This window comes from Sebastes fasciatus, chromosome 9 (genome assembly GCF_043250625.1).
Source record: "Sebastes fasciatus isolate fSebFas1 chromosome 9, fSebFas1.pri, whole genome shotgun sequence".
Lineage (NCBI taxonomy): Eukaryota > Metazoa > Chordata > Actinopteri > Perciformes > Sebastidae > Sebastes > Sebastes fasciatus.
Window position 1 is genome coordinate 19,416,096 of NC_133803.1, and position 18,898 is coordinate 19,434,993.

Sequence of the window (18,898 nt, forward strand, 5' to 3'; positions counted from 1 at the left end):
ATGTTGCACTCCCCCTTCAAGATGGACTACAAAATGCCACCTCTCACCTCAGCGGTGTGCTTACTGGATAAGGACACTTGAGCAGGTTACCAAGTAAAGCTGTGTGTGTAATGGGGAAGCTCTGAGTCACTGGCCTCACCTGTGTCACCACTACAAAGAGCCTCTTTTGTGTGTGACACATTCAGCCCAGATGGAGGACATGAATGTTGCTCGCACGAACACAAGAATAAAAAATCTTGACTGTACTGGGCCTTTAAAACTCATTTTAGAAGAATGTTACCCAATTATGTAGCCTCTCTCTTCCCAGCGGTGTATGCAAAGCTCAAGCAATATTGGGTTATTTTTAAATGTACTAAATTAGACTACTCCTGCTAGTAAATGTTCGGTTGCAGAAAAAAAACATAAGAGAACATAAAACATTAAAGAACGCCAGAGTGAAAGAAACCAAAAAAGCGCTGCTGCAGGTGTCACTCTGAATGCCTGTGATCTCATTTTCTGTGCTAATGTTACAAAAACACCTCCACAGTCGTGCACGCAGACACAAACACAGTGTTATCATGAGACGGCTGTATGTTGACGTGTCTTGGGTTTCCTGTTTCCTGCCTGAACTTTGCCATCAAGACCAGATAATGTCAACCAGAAAAAAAAGAATAACAAGGATGTGGCACAGCATGTCCAAGTTTACAGCCAACACTCATTCACCGTATCATTGGCCATTGTATGAAGAAGTGGAAAGCTCAGTGGGGTGGAAAAGCACAGCCCTTGTTTCAGATAGTTTGACCCCCACATAGAAATCACTGTCTGTTACTAATTAACCCGCAGGAACAAAACAGAAAGCAATCTGAGGTTGCCTGGAAAACTGCTTCTTGTCCAACAGTCATTAAGTTCTACTTACTGTTAATTCAATCTGTCAGGGGCCCATGTGCCAACACAACTTTAATGCTTTGCACATGACTGTAAACAGAGAGGAGGCAGTAAAGTAGAACACACTTAACAGAAACACACATTTAACTCTCTTTCTATCAAGTTTCATCCCGTCATTCATCCCTGTGATGCACTTACCCAGCAGTGTTTGCTCCACTGTGCTGAAGGTGACTCTACAGTGCAGTGCAGCAGCTCCTCTGCTACCCCTCTACCTTGCTCACTGTACAGGCAGCCTCTGCAGGGCTCTGTGTTTTGAAGGGGGACGACACAAACATGCTGCAACACATGCTGCTGACTCTCCCTCTCCTCTCTTGTACTGACTCAGCTAACTTCCTCCTCCTCTCCACAGTCCTGTCCTGTCCTCTCTTCTTCTGCTGCTGCTGCTGCTGCCGCTCCCCTGTTAAATTTCCATGAGCCTCCTCCTTCAGAAACACTACACTACCACGCACTGACAAACACAGTGCTTTCTGCTACTGACTTGACTGGGTTAGCCAAAGGGAAGTGCTGAGAAATCTCCTCCCCCCTCTCTACTGTATACTCTTTCCACTCAGCTCTCTTTCTATTCCCTCCTCCTCCTCTGTCAAACCTTCCCTCTTTTCTTTCTTCCTTCCCTCCCTATCCACCTCTGCTCCTGCCTCCTCCCCTCCTTTCTCTATTGCTGCTGTGTCTCTCTGGCTGGTTGCATTGCCTGACTGACAGTGCCTCTGCAGGTGAATGCTGGGAATTAGGCCAAGGGTCGGGCCTGCGGTGACCCCCTGAGAGAGGATCAGGTTGCACTTCAAGAAGCTTCGGTTACATACACACATCGGACACATATACACAACATCCTCCTGCATTATAAAAGCTCCCACTTCATCCAACTTTGACCTCTGAGCGTTGCTAAGGTGTGACATCATATGTACACATGGACATGACAGCTATGATAATCCGTTTTATTAACTAAGCTCTGTAATTCAGGTTTGACGAATCAAAACTGAATTACAGATATCTGCAGTGATGTCACTGAAAACGACTTGTCACACACCCTAAATAAAAATCGCAGATATCTGTAATTCAGAGCATTTGAAAAGTGTTAGCAGCAGCTTCTGCTGTTGTGGATAGGATAGTTAGAAAATGCCATGAAATAGAAAGAGCTTATCATCAAGGAATTTGTGGCAAACGAAAGCTTCGCTCACAAGAGAGTTGTGGTAGTTATTGTCTCCAGACACACTGTGGCAGTGCAGTGCTATATTATGTTTGAATAGATTCCGCCTCCCACCTGCCATTGCTTCTGACATGATTACAGATATCTGCAACGTCATTTTGCCTAATCAAAACTCTAATTCAAGATATCTGTAATTACATTTTGACTTGGCAGAATGAAAGTTAAAGATATCGCCAAATGATATATCTAGTAGTTTGAATCTTACTAGTCAAAATGTAATTACAGATATCTAAAATTAGAGTTTTGCCTAGACAAAATGAAATTACAGATATCTTGAATTACAGCTTTGACTACTAGGCAAAATTACGTTGCAGATATCTGTAATGAATATCAAGTCTAGCTACTAAATGTTAAAAACGGCTTTCCATATGACAGCATCTTCTCTTTGACGCCTAATTAACACACTCCCCGCTCTAGTACTCTAGTAAAAGAGCGTTGCAGTCACAAGGAATCACAAGCCTCTGGAGGATGCATTTTCCAAAGTCATGCACATTTTACTATGTTGTCAAAAAGAATAAAAATAAACCACATATGACTGGCTTATTGCAGCACACCTGTTTACCGTGTTCACGAGAAGAGTCCATATGAATATCTTGTGGTATTCACAACCTCATAAGTGGAAAGTTTCTGAAAGCTCAGAGTTGACCAGTTGTGACGTGTTTGTTGACGTTATCAGAAATGGTGGAGGCCATGGAAGTTCATTTTTCGGTACATAATAAGTTAATATATTGTAATTTTAGTCGTATATTGTAATTCTTTGTAATTTTATAATATGTCTGAGGAAAATGTTGATATTCCCAACGGCCTCATCTTTTTCCTCTGTCATTATGCCTTTGCATTCACTGCATTATGTTACCCACTTGCTAAATTGTTAGCCTCTGTGGCTTCTAGATGCTGACAGTAACGTTAATATTGCCGTTGCTTAGCAGCAGTGTTCTCACGACCTAACCACTTGAACGCAAAGCATATCGTGTACCCGACTTCCCATATTGTAAACACGAGCTCAGGAGTTTCATTTGAAGGCACCAATTTTCCAAAGTCATGCACATTTGACTAGCCTATGTTGTCAAAAGGTATAAAAATAAACCACATCTTACTGGCTACAGCACACCTGTATAGCCCATAGACTGTATAGATGGATGAACAACTCGCTCCACTTCCTCCCGCTGTACAAAAGTGAAGGCAGAATATCCATGAAAATGTCCCAGCCTCAGGAGCTGCCATGACGTCTCACCCCCTTTTTATAGCATCAATAATTAAATTTATTTATTTATGACCTATACTGCAGCCAGCCACCAGGGGGCGATCGATGTGTTTTGGCTTCACTTTTGGGGAGCTGTCATGCCTGAAATGATACTGACATGAGGTATAAGAAGTTTGAAATCTGTTCATTTCCACCGTTTGGCACTTTAAAAGTAAGAACTTCAGTATAATTGCTTTGCTTTTCATAATAAAAGTTGTAATCAACAGGCACAGTTGCACTATGTCTGTTCCCTTTTTAAGGTAGGCCTAAGATTATGTACGCACTGTGATTTTGTTTCAAAATATCATCAGCAAATAGGGAGGAAATTTGGGTATTTTAGGTGCACTATTGAGCACCATGACAAAACCAGCAGGAGTATTTTTATGGTTTCACATTTACTGGGAAAAGATGTATTAAATATCTAACCCACCAGTAAATATTCTCTCAGGCTTTCACACACTCTCTCTCTCACACACACACACACTAATATTGTACCTGTATGGAGTCATTTTGACTTTCCTCAGGTGGAAACAGAACAACATTTTCTGGTTCTTCTTCTGGCTGTAATAGGGAATGAAAGAGTTCAATAAGAAATCTTTAAAGGGAAAACCCACTGTACAGTATACAGCAGTAGTGGAATGCGCTGAAAACAAATCACTTGTTTTTTTAAGGCAAATGCAACAATGTTAAGCCACTCTGCAATCACATCTGGGTCCAGTGCATGGGTTGTAAAGTCTATATAGCTCATGAGACAAATGTTTATGTTAATCCTATTAAGATAATCCTGAATTCCACTGCTGAAGTCCTGTCACATGTGGAAATTACTGGTTTTCTATAGCTGTCTTTTTCTAAATTACAAAACACACAATTACAGCAAAATAGATTTTTTAAAACAAACTAATTGCAACAATAACTGCAAGAAAGCAAGCTTGGACGTATCAGGGTTTGTAGCGGTAAACACAGATCATGGCATAAACATCTAATATTTACCTTTACCTCTGCTTTACAACCACGAAATAGAACAAGGAGTGTTATCTATTAGACAAGCCTCAATTAAGCATGGGAATGTACACAAAGCTCCATGCACATCCCATGTGTTTTACTGAAGCCAACGGTTAGTAACCATGCGAGCCAGTGTTAGTTTTGTTAGTCCTCCGTGCACATTCTAGGTATGTGTAGCAGCACGGGGGCAGCAAGTAGCAATCCCAGCGAGTTTGCTCTTACCAACGCCTGAGTGGTGCTGCTCTCGTTCCCCATGGCTCAGCCAGCTGCAGGGCCACAACTGCCCAAACCAACAGCCTCTCGCATCAGCTGGCTGAAAGACACCGGCACAGAAGGACCATCAGCGTACGACTACTCCCAGAAAGACACAGAGTGAACAGGGGCTATGTGTAGTCTCTCTGTAGTCACATATTCTGCAGGATTAGAGGCCACTGGTATGAGGTTGAACTAGCAGGGAGGGAGAATGGTTAAATGTGTGTCTTGTTTTAGAGATTAGGGATGCAAGACCTCCCTCCAAGACCAAAGTGCAGGCTTTACCTCTGCTGATGTGGGTTTTAAAAGCAGGAACAGCATCCTCACAGCATCTTGTAATCATAAAAGTTGATTCCAGAGATTACTTTAAGGATACGTTAGACAAATTCATCTCCAACAGGCCCCTTCTGGTCTGGATTACCTCAAACAAATGGCATTGCCCCCTAGAGTAAAAACATCTTCACATGCAGTTGGTCACATTGTGCTTGTTGTGCATGTAATGCGACTGAGTGACTGTAGCATACTGACACACTGACTGAGGCTCAGTAAAGTAATCCTCCTGTGGTAAATAACAGATTGCGGTGTCTCTTTCAGCCTGTTAACGAACACGAGGTAGAGTCAAGGCTGTTGAAATCATCCGGGAGCATCTCAAAATTAGTTATTTTAATTATTTGAGGAACAGCTTTTAACCTAGGACTGATTTTATATCAAATACAGGTAGAATCGCTTCAATCAAATATTCTCCGACAATCATCTTTCGTCCTCATTTCTCTGTTGTTTGAACTGCAGCTGAGCGGTAAACAGTCGTGCTAACAGAAGTGTTGTTTGTGCATTCCTCATATATGACTGCAGGGACTGTACTGTGTATAGTCAGAAAGCACTGACCTGAATATGCAAGACTTTATAAATAGAGATCTGCCTGTCCACTGCTGTTATGACTTTATTCCAGTCGTGTGCACAATTTCTCATGCACACTAATGCAATTACAAATTTCCCATGACTATCCCATTTGGAAATTGAATATCTGGATTTCCCCGTATATCTTATTGCCTGCTTGCTATTTGTGTGAATGGGGTGTAATTTCAGCCCTCAAACTGTGGACGCGTGTGCTCTTTAGCTGGCGGTGGTGTTTCAAGGCTTTTTGGCAGCACACAGAGCCACGGGGGCAAATCATATGATCAGACTGCTGCCAGGTCTCTTCTCACCTCATCTTCGCCTGTCGATCATTCAACATGAGCCATCGTTTGAGCTCTTGAGGTTTGGATGAGCACCGTGTGTCTTTGCTTAGACACCTACAATATGAGGTTACTGTTCCCTGCCCTGTATGTGACCCCTCCACTTGCACAAGAAAACCAGCAGGAACACAACCTCAAAGCATACAGAATGTTGTATTTCTAAATGTTTTTAAAACAATCCAATATAGTATTTCTCAGATAATGCACATAATTTCAGCAAGGTAAGAGAGCGAGGAAAGCAGGTGTAAATACTGTATAGTAGATGAAGTTGTGCTTTATTCATCCATCTGGCCAAGGCAACTATAGTAAATACACTGAAATCATCCTACAACATCAGACCAGATGATAATAAAAGCAAAACAAAGTCACACAAATTTCAACAAAAGCGTTCACAATTCCATTTACCCTGTGTTCCTCAATTTCCATACTGTCAACCAAACAAATTTCCCAAATCTGTGCATTGCTGTAACTCATGAACTACTCACCACCGCAACCAAAAGACTCTTCAAGTTTTAGACAAACCCAAATCCAGTCTGTGTTTACTGTCAGACTCGAGGCCAGTGTTTGTTTGTTTCTGTCCTCTCCTCTGAGGAGCCCCGGTCCCTCTGTTGCTATTTTAGTATTGCACGCTGAGTGGGAGGAGAGGACAGGGGGTGGACACAGGACAGGGACAGAAGAGGGGACGGGACCGAACTGGAGCTGAGGAAGCCATGTCAGCTTAGGGTGGTAATGGGGGGGTCAGGAGGCCTGGCAGTGAGCTGGAGGGGACGCTCTACTAAGGTAACACTGTAAACAAACAGGCACGCTACATGGACAGAAGATGCTCTTTCAATGCTTCTCTTCTGTCCATTTGGCAGTGATTGACATGAGTTCAAACACACTCACACAGGCACAAACCTGCTCTAACAAAACCACCAATGGCAAGAACAACAAAGAAACCATGCAAGCAGGACGGAGGGTTTGAAATATATTTTTGGATCCTGTTTTATCTGCAATCATGACAGGCCATCTTCAGCTGAGAGTGTCCAGTCTGTGGGCTTATTATCATCCCTATAAATAGCACTGATTTGATCAGCTCAGTATACTTTAAACACGTGTTCCCTTGCAGGTTTCTCAACTGTCATGCAGTGGTTCGTCTAAATGAATCCAACACATGCACATGCTCTTGTGTCTTCCATCTTTCTCCACTACAATCAGCATCACCATGTCACTCTTATACTCCTCCCTTCCTTCCTCACCGTCTCCACAGCTCCTTTTCCTTGCTGTCATCGCCCCTCCTCCAACACTACACCTTCTCTCTCTCTGAGTAAAGCCTCTTGACCAGTAAAGCCTGTTCCATCTCCATCTCTCTGTCTGTTCACACAGATAGGCATAGATGATGCTACACTGCAGGCAGCCTCTCTGCTCAGCATCCTCCCTCTCCTCTCTGTTTACCTGTCTGTGTGAGATTCCAATGCAGCTCCCCATCTTGTATTCCATGTCCTCCTCTGGTGAAGTGACTCTGGCACTACACGGCTTGCAGAGCACCTTTCTGCAGAACTGCATCGTTATCGGTCAGAAGCTGAGAGCATCACCAGGGCAGGCAGGCAGATCTCTGCTGGAGCTTGTGCACGCCTCAGTCTGGATGAGTGTGTGCCTCAGTGACTAATAAATGCACTGCACTGCATTGCCCGTGGTGCGCCTGTGACATATACTTTCATGCCATTGTTATATAAAAAAATCTACATTACATAAGAACCGAATGAAATGAGTGTGAGAAAAGGGAGCTTCTCTTCAGCCTCATATGCAGCTTAGCCTCACATCACTGCACACGGGTGTGACTGACTGACTGAAGCACTGCTTTGGAGGGAAAAAACGCTCAGAGAGGGAGAGAGGAAGAGATGGGGAGGCTGCATAAAGGGGTGCCTGTGCCTTTAAAAGACCCAGGAGATGGAAAGGATGGTTATACATCATCATGATGAGAATGCACGATATCAGTGTGTTCATCCAACTACAGCTGATCAAAGTGAAGTTCACTCAGTCAAAATAGGGCAGAATGCATTTCATATGTTTTGCTTTTGATCCCGTACAATTTATGCCGTCATTGTTAAAATATGTAAGGCTTACATATTGCAACGACAGCAGAAACATGGATGCTGCAAAATTGCAAAATCTTACAAAGTCAAAATATCTCTTAATATAAGACACAATCACCTAAGCTGTATTAATATGCTGTATGCCTCACTGTGTGGAAGTGACTAGGTACATTCTTTTAAGTGTAAGGCAACATCAGGCTTGACTTAAACATTGCTTTCCTAACTTTGTAAAGTAAAATGTGACCAATAAATACATAGATATAAATTAATTGAATTGTTCTTTATCATTAAATTGATAAATCAGCGACTTGGTGGAAAATCTTAAAAATTAACACGAATTACAATTCATGTGTAAACATTTTTAATGCAGCAACAAATTGGTCAAAACGCAAACAGAAATTAAAATTGACCGATATCTGATCCAGTACGGGTGCATCCCTAGACAAAATACTACTTTTGAGCATTACAGGCTTATTATGATGCTAAGATCTTCCTAATTCTAGTGAGACATAGCTCAAAATGGGTTTTCCCTGCTAATTTCAAGACTTCTTTTTATTTTGAAAGGCCTAAATATTACATCTTATTTCAAGAAATATTACCAAGAGAATTTCCACTTGTTCTATTGGCCGATTTTTCATAATAAAAAATAATAATACATTTTATTTAGTGGCGCCTTTCTGGACACCTTACAAGGATCAGTTTAAACATATACAGATAAAACAAATAAAAACAACAGGACATGACGGAGACATATTTGTACAGACACATAGGATGGGTGCTGATGAGTACTATAGAGAGTAGGCCAGTTTAAACAGGTGGGTTTTGAGGAGGGATTTGAATGATGTGATATTGTCAGACTGCCGAATATGTGTGGGGGGAGTGAGTTCCATAGCTTGGGAGCAGAGCAGCTGAAAAACCCTAGCTCCCATGGTGCTGAGGCGTGAGGTGGGGATGGTCAGAAGTCTGGCTGACGATGAGTGGAGGGAACGGGAGGGGGTGTACTCCTGAAGGAGGTCTGTGAGGTAGGTGGGGGCAAGGTTATTACATGCGAAAACACCTTGTACTCATTGTTTTTTTAAACTTCTTTTGAGAGTGGATTCCTTTCCAGTGTTCCCAACATATCACAAGACTCAGTTGAACTACCTACATTAGTTTTTTCTTGGAAATGAAAATTACACAATTAAGATTACAGCAATAAAGGTATGAATTTTTGGGACTTTCAAATTGCCTCTACCTATTTGTCATAATCATTGAGGAGCAAAACAACGATGAAAATGCCAGCAAATGTTCTGCACAACAGCACTACTTTGTGCTTAGTTTTTTTTTTTTGTATACAAGTATGTAGTAATAATGTATGAATCCCAAAATAGCCCATAAAATAAGGAATAATCCCACAACATTATCATATTCAACATGTAAGGGATAATGTACAGCGAGCCGGTCATTGTTGTGAAAGGCCGCGTCAGGGTCTTGCATCACCCTGAAGGGGTTTCTTTCACAACAATGACCTGCTAGCTGTACATTATCCTGCTTATGACACGGCTACTTACTTAAAAAATCAATAATTTTACACAAAAACTGTCCGCCAGAATCCGACATCAGAACTGCGCCCGTGGCTATAAAGAAATAATAGACCATAGAACGCCATGATTGACCAATCAGAATCAAGTATTCAACAAAGTTGCGTAATAATAATAATTATTAGTTATTCTCAGACGGATATCACATTTGTTCTGTGTAAAGGTGCGTGTGTACAGTAGTGCAGAAGTGGCACTGTCTCGGGCACTGAAACGGGGGAGATGGAGACAGACAGAAGAACATGTCAACCTGCTGCGCTGCGCTGCTCCGTGAAGCTTCGAATAGCTTTGAATATTTCTCACCGAAGCTTCGAAGCCCCAAAAAAAATGGTATTGAGGTCAGCCCTACACTACACCATAAACAAATAGAAAGCCTAAACACAGAATACCTTGATTGGTGGAAAAGCAGTGTATATAGTAGCTAGGGTTAAGGTACACACACAATTTTCAAGAGTAAAGTTTCACTTCACCGCACACATCGTCACACCAGGCCAGAGCTAGTTTGTATTCGTTCAATCCCAAATTTAACGTATGTTTAAAGTTGTGCTTCATTGTTACTGTAAGGCAGTAGCTTGTGGCCCCTTAAAATGAAGCAATCTCTACTTGTGACCCATTATCACCAGTTGCATGTATGTGGGTAATAACTAGGTCATGGGTCATTGGGACTAAATGCACACATGCTGTTTGTTCTCCGTCTTTCAGAGAACTTCACAGCACTTTTACATATTTAATGCGTGAGGTTGACCAGTTAAACCCAGGTTTTACCAATATCAAACCATTCAAACAGCATGCTCTCATATTCCATATGAATAAATTAAAACAGTACCAGCTTTCTCTTCTTTCTCTTTTATTATTCAAACTTCTAAAAACAGTAAAAAGTAGAAATTAAAACAAAATGTGTGACTGAGTAATAAGGATCTCAAGTCACTATGATATGTTTTTACAAGAGTGACCTACACTGGACATTTTTACCTTTACAAATATCAAACAATTTGCTTTTATTTTTTAGAAATTTAAAAAAAACAGTGACACACCTAAAAACAATGTCCGGTTTCAGCTAACATAAAGTGCCAGGGTCCATCACTCATTCTGCGTGTTTGGAGGGTGAATCATTGTGTCACTGATGTCGAAGGCTTCTATGAGCTCCTGTTGGAACAATAAAATCATGATCAAAGACGCAAAACAAGATGATTTTATGTAGGTCTTGTATTGTTGCTAGATGAAGTCCTCTGTGTTCAGGCCAAAACTCACTAACCTTCCATATTTTTGGGCTGATAGAGACGATGCACTGTTTACGGCTGCATGATCCTCCAGCTTCCACCTCTCCCTCCTCTACAGGCGCTGAGACACGAAAACACACAACACCGGTAAAATAATTTGCCTAAAGACATTTCCTTGCGGTCCGAATAATACAACAAAATGTTACATCTTCTCACCTATACAAGGCAATTTATCACTATCCATGTACATCCGTGCCAACCCATCCTGAAACACAAACATTGTCACACATGTTAACAGCCACCAGAGGGCAGACAAGCTCAGTTTAAAACAAACCTCAGCAGAGAGAGAGCTCACCCTGATTAGAAACGACATGTGGAAAATGTTCTCAACTGTCCGGGAAAACGAGGTGGGGTCGACGACGAACTCGTAATACGATATCGGTGATGTTGCTGCGACAGAAACAGAGACACGTGAGAAAATAATAATTACACAATGATGAAATGTCCGTGGGGTCGTATTTTTAAACTCACGCTCATCTTGGTAATAACTCTTCAGGTATCCCAGGATCCTTTCCACCTCTTTCTCTGTCGCTTCTTGATGGGATGATTCCATTCTCTTCAGCTGACAGGCGACATTAACATAACATGCAGTAAGTCATCAAAACCCTCTCAGACAAGATACGCAAGACTGCATTTATATTTAAGGGTATCTTAGATTCTTTCTTATCTGACACATTACTCACACTCGTAACTGCACATGCATGTAGATAACTGAAGCCGCGGAAGTGTAAGTTTAGGTACCTGAGTAGGCATTATCCTTTTGGCTTCCTTGCTAGGTGCCTTCCTTTGCCGTTCTATCTTCTGCTTCGGAGGAGGCGGCTCTGCGTGGAACGAACCCATCCTTATGAAAAGAATCACAGGAATGAAAAAGACAGAAAATAGTGCTGAGGGACAGTAATAAACCAGGGACAATGCAATACATAATAATAGTAATAATAAACCTGTTTAAACTTAGCTTGTCGTCTAAACGTCAGATGTTTTCCACAGAGATAAACAAAACATTCATTTTTGACCCGTCAAAATATGTTTAAATGATTAATTCAGAATCAGAATAATTATTTCAGGTAAAGCAGTACTTTTATTTGGCACCTTTCTAAAAGCTCTGTGGATGTATTTTTTTTTTTTATTATTCGTCTACATGAAAATGTTATCAATAAGACCTTTAATGTGTAATCCCACTTGTGATTTTTAATTATAGAATGACAACAAACTGCGACTTTGTTGACTTGCAAAATTATCTTTTAAATGGACAAACATCATATGTGTGATTCGTGGCACAATTCAAACAAATCAGATCAAAATAATATTTATCTCTCTCCGTTGACGACCGTTAATATTTATTCCAAAATAAGGTCCCATGGGGTCCACCGAAAGGGGCGGGACTTAGGATCTCTATAGGCAGGCAAATGCCCTGCCACTGAAGTCCCAGCTGACTCATAACACACTGAGATACTCACATGTAGTGGAAGGACGGCGCTGCCCTGAAACAGCACTGTGCTTTCCGGGCCACTCGGTGCCAAGCATCCTGGGGCAGGTAGCCATCGACTGCTCCTCCGTTGTTCTGCTCATCCTCCCCGTCCTCTAGCCGGTTGAGACCCATGAAGGACAGCTGCCAGAGAAGAAGAGAGATCGCCACATGACCACTGCAACGTATAATGCCTTGGTACTCGCATTACAAACATATTCAGATGTTCTATATCGCTTATTGTTATAACTTAGTCATGTTGCTTTCTATGTCTTATGTTTGTCTCTCTCTGCGTTGTACAGTAAAACACTCTGTATCAACTGTGTTGTGTTAAAGTTAAAGCTGCGAGTGTCCTGTCTTTGTCCAAAACAGGACTGGACATTTTTAAGTGAGACTTTTCTAGAACAGCAGCAACCCTGACATCAAGATATGAGACTGCAGACCATCTGTGAATGTTGTTAAAACAATATAGCTGAAATGTTTTGTTTTTGTGGTTTTAAAAAAGGTGCATTAAATTTAGGTCTCACGGTTCTATACATTTATTTAACTGCTCTTTCTTGACGTATCAGACTAACACACGGAGAAAAACCCTTCTCCCCAGTCTTATGACAAAACAAAAGGAAGGGACTTATTGAAATTGAAGTATGAAATACTGTAGAGAATGAAATCTGGCACATTTTTGTGTGTGCTTAACACGCCCAACCAACATTTTATGTACGCAGTTATCCTGTGTATAAACAATAAAGTCACTCACAAGGTGCTCAGCAAAAGCAGTGGGATCGAAAGCAGTGCCCTCGGCGAACAGCTGGCTGGCTTTCTCCTTTCCCAGATCTGTGGCCACGACGAGGAGCTGGGCGTCCAGAGCTGCTTCTCTCGTCTGCCGGACTGCCAGGGATCACAGTGAAAGAAAACTGACCAAAATGCAGGGCTAAGTGATGACGACGATACGCGATTCAGGTATGAATTGTTACTCTGGATACTGCAAATATAACATCACACTATGTGTAAATCAGGATCAGGCACGGGGAGAACATGCAACCTGTGATGCATATTTATTTTTATTATATTTCTATTTATTTCAACACAGAAGCTAGTATTAAGACTTTGCTCCTCCACACTTTCAGTTCATTGAATGCACAACCCTGCAGTGTACTCATGCAACAGGCATAGTCACTGGATTATCATTAATCATTCAATTCAATTCATTCATCCGCTTAAATGTTTGTTAACTTCCATGTTTTGTGCCCGAGGACCCCCTTGAAAACGAGATGGTGCACCTGAAGGGGTTTTTATCCTCTAATTGCATTTTTAAAAATGAAAAAATGAAATGAATTGCAGCGCAAATTCAACTGATTGTATCACACCTACCATCTTTAAAAAGTTTGTTGGCCTCTTCTAAAACTTCTGTGAGCTTGTTGTTGGAGGGTTTCAGCATATCTTCCCTATTCTCTGTGTTGGGAAAGACAAGGAGGAAACACATTAGTTTCAAGTTTATTTGTCATATGCATTTAAAAGTACAGTGTAAAGTGAAATGCAATGAAATGCATTTTACCCTGGCTCTCTCTCAGCCCTTAAAATCTATAAATAGTACGATTGATAAATACTACAATAAATAAGACAATACCTGGGAATAAAATTATAAAACAACCTAAAACATCCATAAAACAATCCACAGCTCTGCATTCATTTAGTGCTACTGTTCAGTAGTCTGCCCGCCTGCCTGAGGGTAAAAACTATCTCTGAGGCGAGAGGTCCGAGCTCTGATGCTCTGTAGGGAGATAACAGAAAAGACTATATGCTGGATGACTTGTGTCCTGCATGATACAAAGTGCTTTCTTCCTGCAGTGAGTGGTGTAAATGTCCTGTAACTGTGGTAATGGTAATTTGAGATGCTGTTTTCACTGTCCTCATCAGGAGTTTGTGGTCATATGATGTAATGTTGACAAACCATACCAGTATGCATCCAGTTAAGATGCTTTCTATTGTGGACAAGTAGAAGTTGATGAGGGTTTTTGTGGACATACCATGTTTCTTTAAACACCTCAAACACCATTAAAAAGGTATGTGTCAACAAATCATGTTAAACAACAACAACCTGTCCATCTGTCGTATACTCACGTTGCACCGAGTTGATGAGGTCTCTGTACTTGCTCCGTATCTCTCTCCTGAGTCCCGGGTCATGGTCGTCGTCTTGCAGGTCAGCTGGGTCATAGTCCCCGTCGTCCCCGTCACTTTGTTCTCCTCTCCTCCGACTGGCAGAGCCGTTCTGCCGGGGAGCTTCCTCATCTCCTCCTCCTCCTCCTGCGATCCTCCTCATCTTCAACTGTTAGTGGACGAGCTGTGTGTTTTGAGAGGCAAAACACGACAATGTAAACAAAGTATGTTTGTGTTTGTGAGTGTTATAGCTGAGTCAAATACCTTCTGAAGACAATTCTTGAAGAAAATAGTATAAAAACAAGCTGATTCTGGGTTAATTTGTTAAGTTGTTTTAACGTTATTTGGGTGTAAACAACCAACATAACCGCTATAGCCAAAGACGTTAGGGAAAGTCAAGATATATATCCGCTACTCTAGTGCAAAAATGGGGAACTAACCATGGCTGACATTAGCTACTGCAAAACGGTATTTATGATAGCGTTACGTTACAGCTCAACAAAGCCTTGGTATTACTGCAAATCTAAGCTAAGATAAGTCAAGATAAGATATTCCTTTATTAGTCCCGCAGTGGGGAAATTTGCAGTGTACAGCAGCTAGTGCAAAAAAAAAAAAAAGAGCTAAACAAAGTGTAACAAAATATGAACCATTAGAAGGAAGTATAAAAATAGGAGCAGTATATACAGTATTGACAATAAACAGAATATTAACAAAATTGCACAAGTGGAAAATGATATTGCACAGTGAGAATGAAATGAAATATCAGGTTATTGTCAGTTTTTTGGTGTGTAAGTGGCTACCTATCTAATACGTGGTTAACAGACATACCATATCAGCTTTAACTATATTTTAAAACCCAAACCCCTGATCAGCTATTAGTCAAACCAGAAGCAAACTTCTGCCGGGCAGGCGACTAACGCAAACACGGAAGTACTGAACAGTTAACTATCTCGTTTCATTGCATCTTTGGTCAGAGCAGACGTTAGCTTGACGTTAGCTATAGCAACAGTAGTTGTGTTAGCAACGTAGCTGAGCGTTACTAACTCGATCTATCTATCCTGCCCTATCTAAAGGTCCCACTGACTGAAAGCAGACTCATAGCGTGCTCTGGTTGTTGTCCAAACTAGATCTGTCCATGTTTGTTTAGATGTAACTTCATCATAGCTACCTGTGTGGCAGACAGAAGAAGCTGCTGCAGCAGCATCTCAGCACTGGTGACGAAGACGAAGACAGTTTCGTATTGGGACTCTCCTGTCTGAGAGGAAGGAAACTGAAATGTGCAATCAAATGTAAAACTCTACTATAATAATAATAATGATGATGATAATAATAATAATATTAATGATAATAATGATAATAATAATAATAATAATAATAATAATAATAATGATAATGATGATAATGATACAAATAATAATGATACAAATAATAATGATAATAATGATAATAATGATAATGATGATAATAATAATAATAATAATAATAATAATAATAATAGAAATAATGATAATAATAATAATAATAATGATAATAATGATAATAATAATAATAATAATGATAATGATGATAATAATAATAATAATAATAATAATAATGATAATAATAATAATAATAATAATAATAATGATAATGATGATAATGATACAAATAATAATGATACAAATAATAATGATAATAATGATAATAATGATAATGATGATAATAATAATAATAATAATAATAATAATAGAAATAATGATAATAATAATAATGATAGCAATAATGATAATAATAATAATTATAATAATAATAATGCAACTTTAATTTAGAAAATAAGTTACTTATGCTGCACAAAAATACATGATACAAAAAAAATCATACATCAATCAGAATTATTACTATTTTCTAAAATCGAATTAAAAGTATGACTGCATAAAGCTCAGAGAAACGATGTCCGGTGAACATTGTCATTATATTGCCACATTTGAAGACAATTAGATAAACATTTAAAGTAATTATAAATCACTTCTTAACTACTACTACTTAAACTGGGAACCCAGAAACCACTATGTGAAATGTGTTTGTAAACATTGTAACAGTGTCATCACATTGTTACCTCATTTGGCTATGGATAGTGATTTAGGCTAATAGACATTTATTTAAACGAAAATCTTGGAGATTGCCACTTTAACTATTTAAAAGTAAATAAACGACTATAATAGAAGACCCACAATTTAAAACTAAATATCAGATTTACAAACGTCTGACGAATATGGAACTAACTTCAGCTGCAGCCTGTAGGGCGGCAGCGGCGAGATGGACATCCGGGTCCTCAGCTCACCGGCAGGTGGCGCGCTGATGATTCAGGTCTGGTCTGACGAGAGAGAGCAGCGTTTCTGAAAAATGGCCTTGGAAAAAAAAGTCTGAAAAATGGCCTTGGAAAAAAAAGTCTGATGAATAAAAATGTCTGAAAAATGTCTGAAAAAATGTTTGAAAAAAGGTTTGAAAAAAGTCTGAAAAATGTACAAAAAAAAGTCAAACAAATGCCTAAAAGAAAAGTCAGGAAAATGTCGGGAGAAAAAAGTCGGACAAATGTCTTTTAAAAAAGTCTGAAAAATGTCCTTGGAAAAAAAAGTCTGATAAAAAAAAATTCTGAAAAATGTCTGAAAAAAAGTCTAAAAAATGTCTAAAACCAAGAAGTCTGAAAAATATCTGAAAAAAAATTCTGAAAAATGTCTAAAAATAAATTCTGAAAAATGTTGGGAAAAAAGTCTAAAAAAAAAAGTCTGAAAAATATCTGGAAAAAAGTCCGAAAAATGTCCGAAGAAATAAAGTTTGAAAAATGTCCAAAAAAAAGACAAAAAAAGTAAAAAACAAGCTCTTCATGTTAAACTCGTTGTTTTGTTGTAACCAGAAGCGTCTTCGGATGTGTCCAACACACAACCAACTGTTAGGAATACCTTCCTTTTATACTTTAAAAAAAAATAATAATAATAAATAAATATAAATATAAGCTATTTGACAACGTTTGAAAAATTAAAACTCAAAAAAAGTCTAAATTGCCAAAAACTATTAGATTATTTAGACATTTCAAATTTACTCCAATTGTTTAACAGACCCCGATTGTTTATTTTTTTCTTTTTATTCATTTTCTCCTTTCCTTACACTTTATTTGTCGTATAATTTATTTTATTTTAATATTATTTGTATTCTGTGAAATAATTATTTTTTTTGTATTGAAAAATCTGAACATTATTATATATATATATATTACTCATTTATTTTCTTTTTGTTTTGTTTTTGTTCCCCCTATGCTCTACACATAAAAGGAAGGATATCTGTATGTGTGTGTAGATATGTGTGCATGTGTACAGTATATGTGTTTAAGAGTAGATATATGTCATATATGACCATCTAGCTTCATTCAATGACAATTCTTCAACCTGTTTTTATCCCCTTGTGTTGTTTTTGTTTTGTTTTGTTTTGTTTTTGTACTTTGTTATTTGTCTTTCTCTGTATGATATATTTGGTCTTTTTTATATATGTCCCAGCACATGTCTTCACTTGTTTTGTAATCACTTTACAACACAATTAAAAAAAAAAATTTAAAAAAAAATCTGAACATGTTTATGTGTTTTTATTTATTTTTTATTTGCACATATATAAAACTGCACAAAATCCAGTTAATGAAAAAGAAATGTGTCAGGAGAGGTCAAGAAGTCACAGGCTTATACAAAGGACCTCTGAAGGAACCGGCCTTCTACCTCCAAGAGGTCAAGGCCCAGTTACGTGTTGGTTAATCTTGTGTGACAAAGAGAATTTCCAAACAGATGAGTTAAAGCATAATGATTCAATTTATTCCGAACAATTAATGTTGCATAAGTAAAAATAAAAGAGTTTACAGATATCTGGATCCAATCAACGTGTCCCTGACAACATACAGTGCATGGGTCAGTTCGCGAAGTCTGAACCCCGAGCTATCCCTGATCCAGCCTATTCATGGTTTACACAATATTAATATTCATGAGCTTATGGCACGTGATGTTTCTGCTGCATGTCTTCTTCTTTGTTATCTCCTTCTGGCTCCTTTCTCTCCTTGACTTTGCAAAAGAAGAACAGCACCTGCCTCCTCCCTTTCCTCACAATCACTCTATTCATAACAAATCCAACAGTCAGGTTATTGTAAACACTTTTGTACATAATAAATCCAACAGACCCTCTTTTGAACTTAACTAAGTTCACCTACAGATAATGTTACATACAGATATATTAATTATAAGCATAGATAATGTTACGTACAGATGTATTAATTATAAGCATCATCATATTACGTACAGATGTATTAATTATAAGCATCTTCACACAACCTCTTCAGGATCAACATCTTCACTATCCCCCACCATTTCCAGGAGACCCTGTCTCTCAGCTTGGAACATGGCCATCTGATAAGAAGGAGGTGCATCCGGATGCTTTCGTTGCACAGCAGAAATAATCACACGCTCAGTGAG

The 18,898-nt window shown here is 39.2% G+C and overlaps 2 protein-coding genes across 3 annotated transcripts in view; both read right to left on the reverse strand.

Annotated features, from left to right (window-relative positions):
• tacc2 (transforming, acidic coiled-coil containing protein 2) overlaps positions 1 to 7,474 on the reverse strand; it is a 59,592-nt gene extending 52,118 nt beyond the window's left edge. The window contains exons 1-2 of the mRNA XM_074646493.1: positions 7,295 to 7,474; positions 3,867 to 3,932 (exon numbers count right to left, since the gene is read on the reverse strand). Of these exons, the coding sequence (XP_074502594.1) occupies positions 3,867 to 3,932; positions 7,295 to 7,405 (177 nt within the window). The 5' untranslated portion in view covers positions 7,406 to 7,474. The remainder of the gene's footprint in view (positions 1 to 3,866; positions 3,933 to 7,294) is intronic.
• A 2,864-nt stretch (positions 7,475 to 10,338) lies between these two features.
• On the reverse strand, positions 10,339 to 15,691 carry nsmce4a (NSE4 homolog A, SMC5-SMC6 complex component). 2 transcript variants are annotated; one of them, XM_074646500.1, is made up of 11 exons: positions 15,580 to 15,691; positions 14,376 to 14,595; positions 13,626 to 13,706; positions 13,012 to 13,142; positions 12,250 to 12,401; positions 11,534 to 11,633; positions 11,264 to 11,354; positions 11,088 to 11,182; positions 10,949 to 10,997; positions 10,768 to 10,853; positions 10,339 to 10,658 (listed from the first exon to the last, which is right to left on the reverse strand). In XM_074646500.1, exons 2-11 carry the CDS (start codon positions 14,572 to 14,574, stop codon positions 10,593 to 10,595), a joined length of 1,050 nt encoding a protein of 349 aa, XP_074502601.1. In that variant the 5' UTR covers positions 14,575 to 14,595; positions 15,580 to 15,691; the 3' UTR covers positions 10,339 to 10,592. The 2 variants fall into 2 exon arrangements, with proteins under 2 accessions (XP_074502601.1, XP_074502600.1); XM_074646499.1 differs by lacking the exon at positions 15,580 to 15,691 and adding an exon at positions 14,676 to 14,812 and having other exon boundaries at positions 10,343 to 10,658.
• Between the last annotated feature and the right edge of the window lie 3,207 nt (positions 15,692 to 18,898).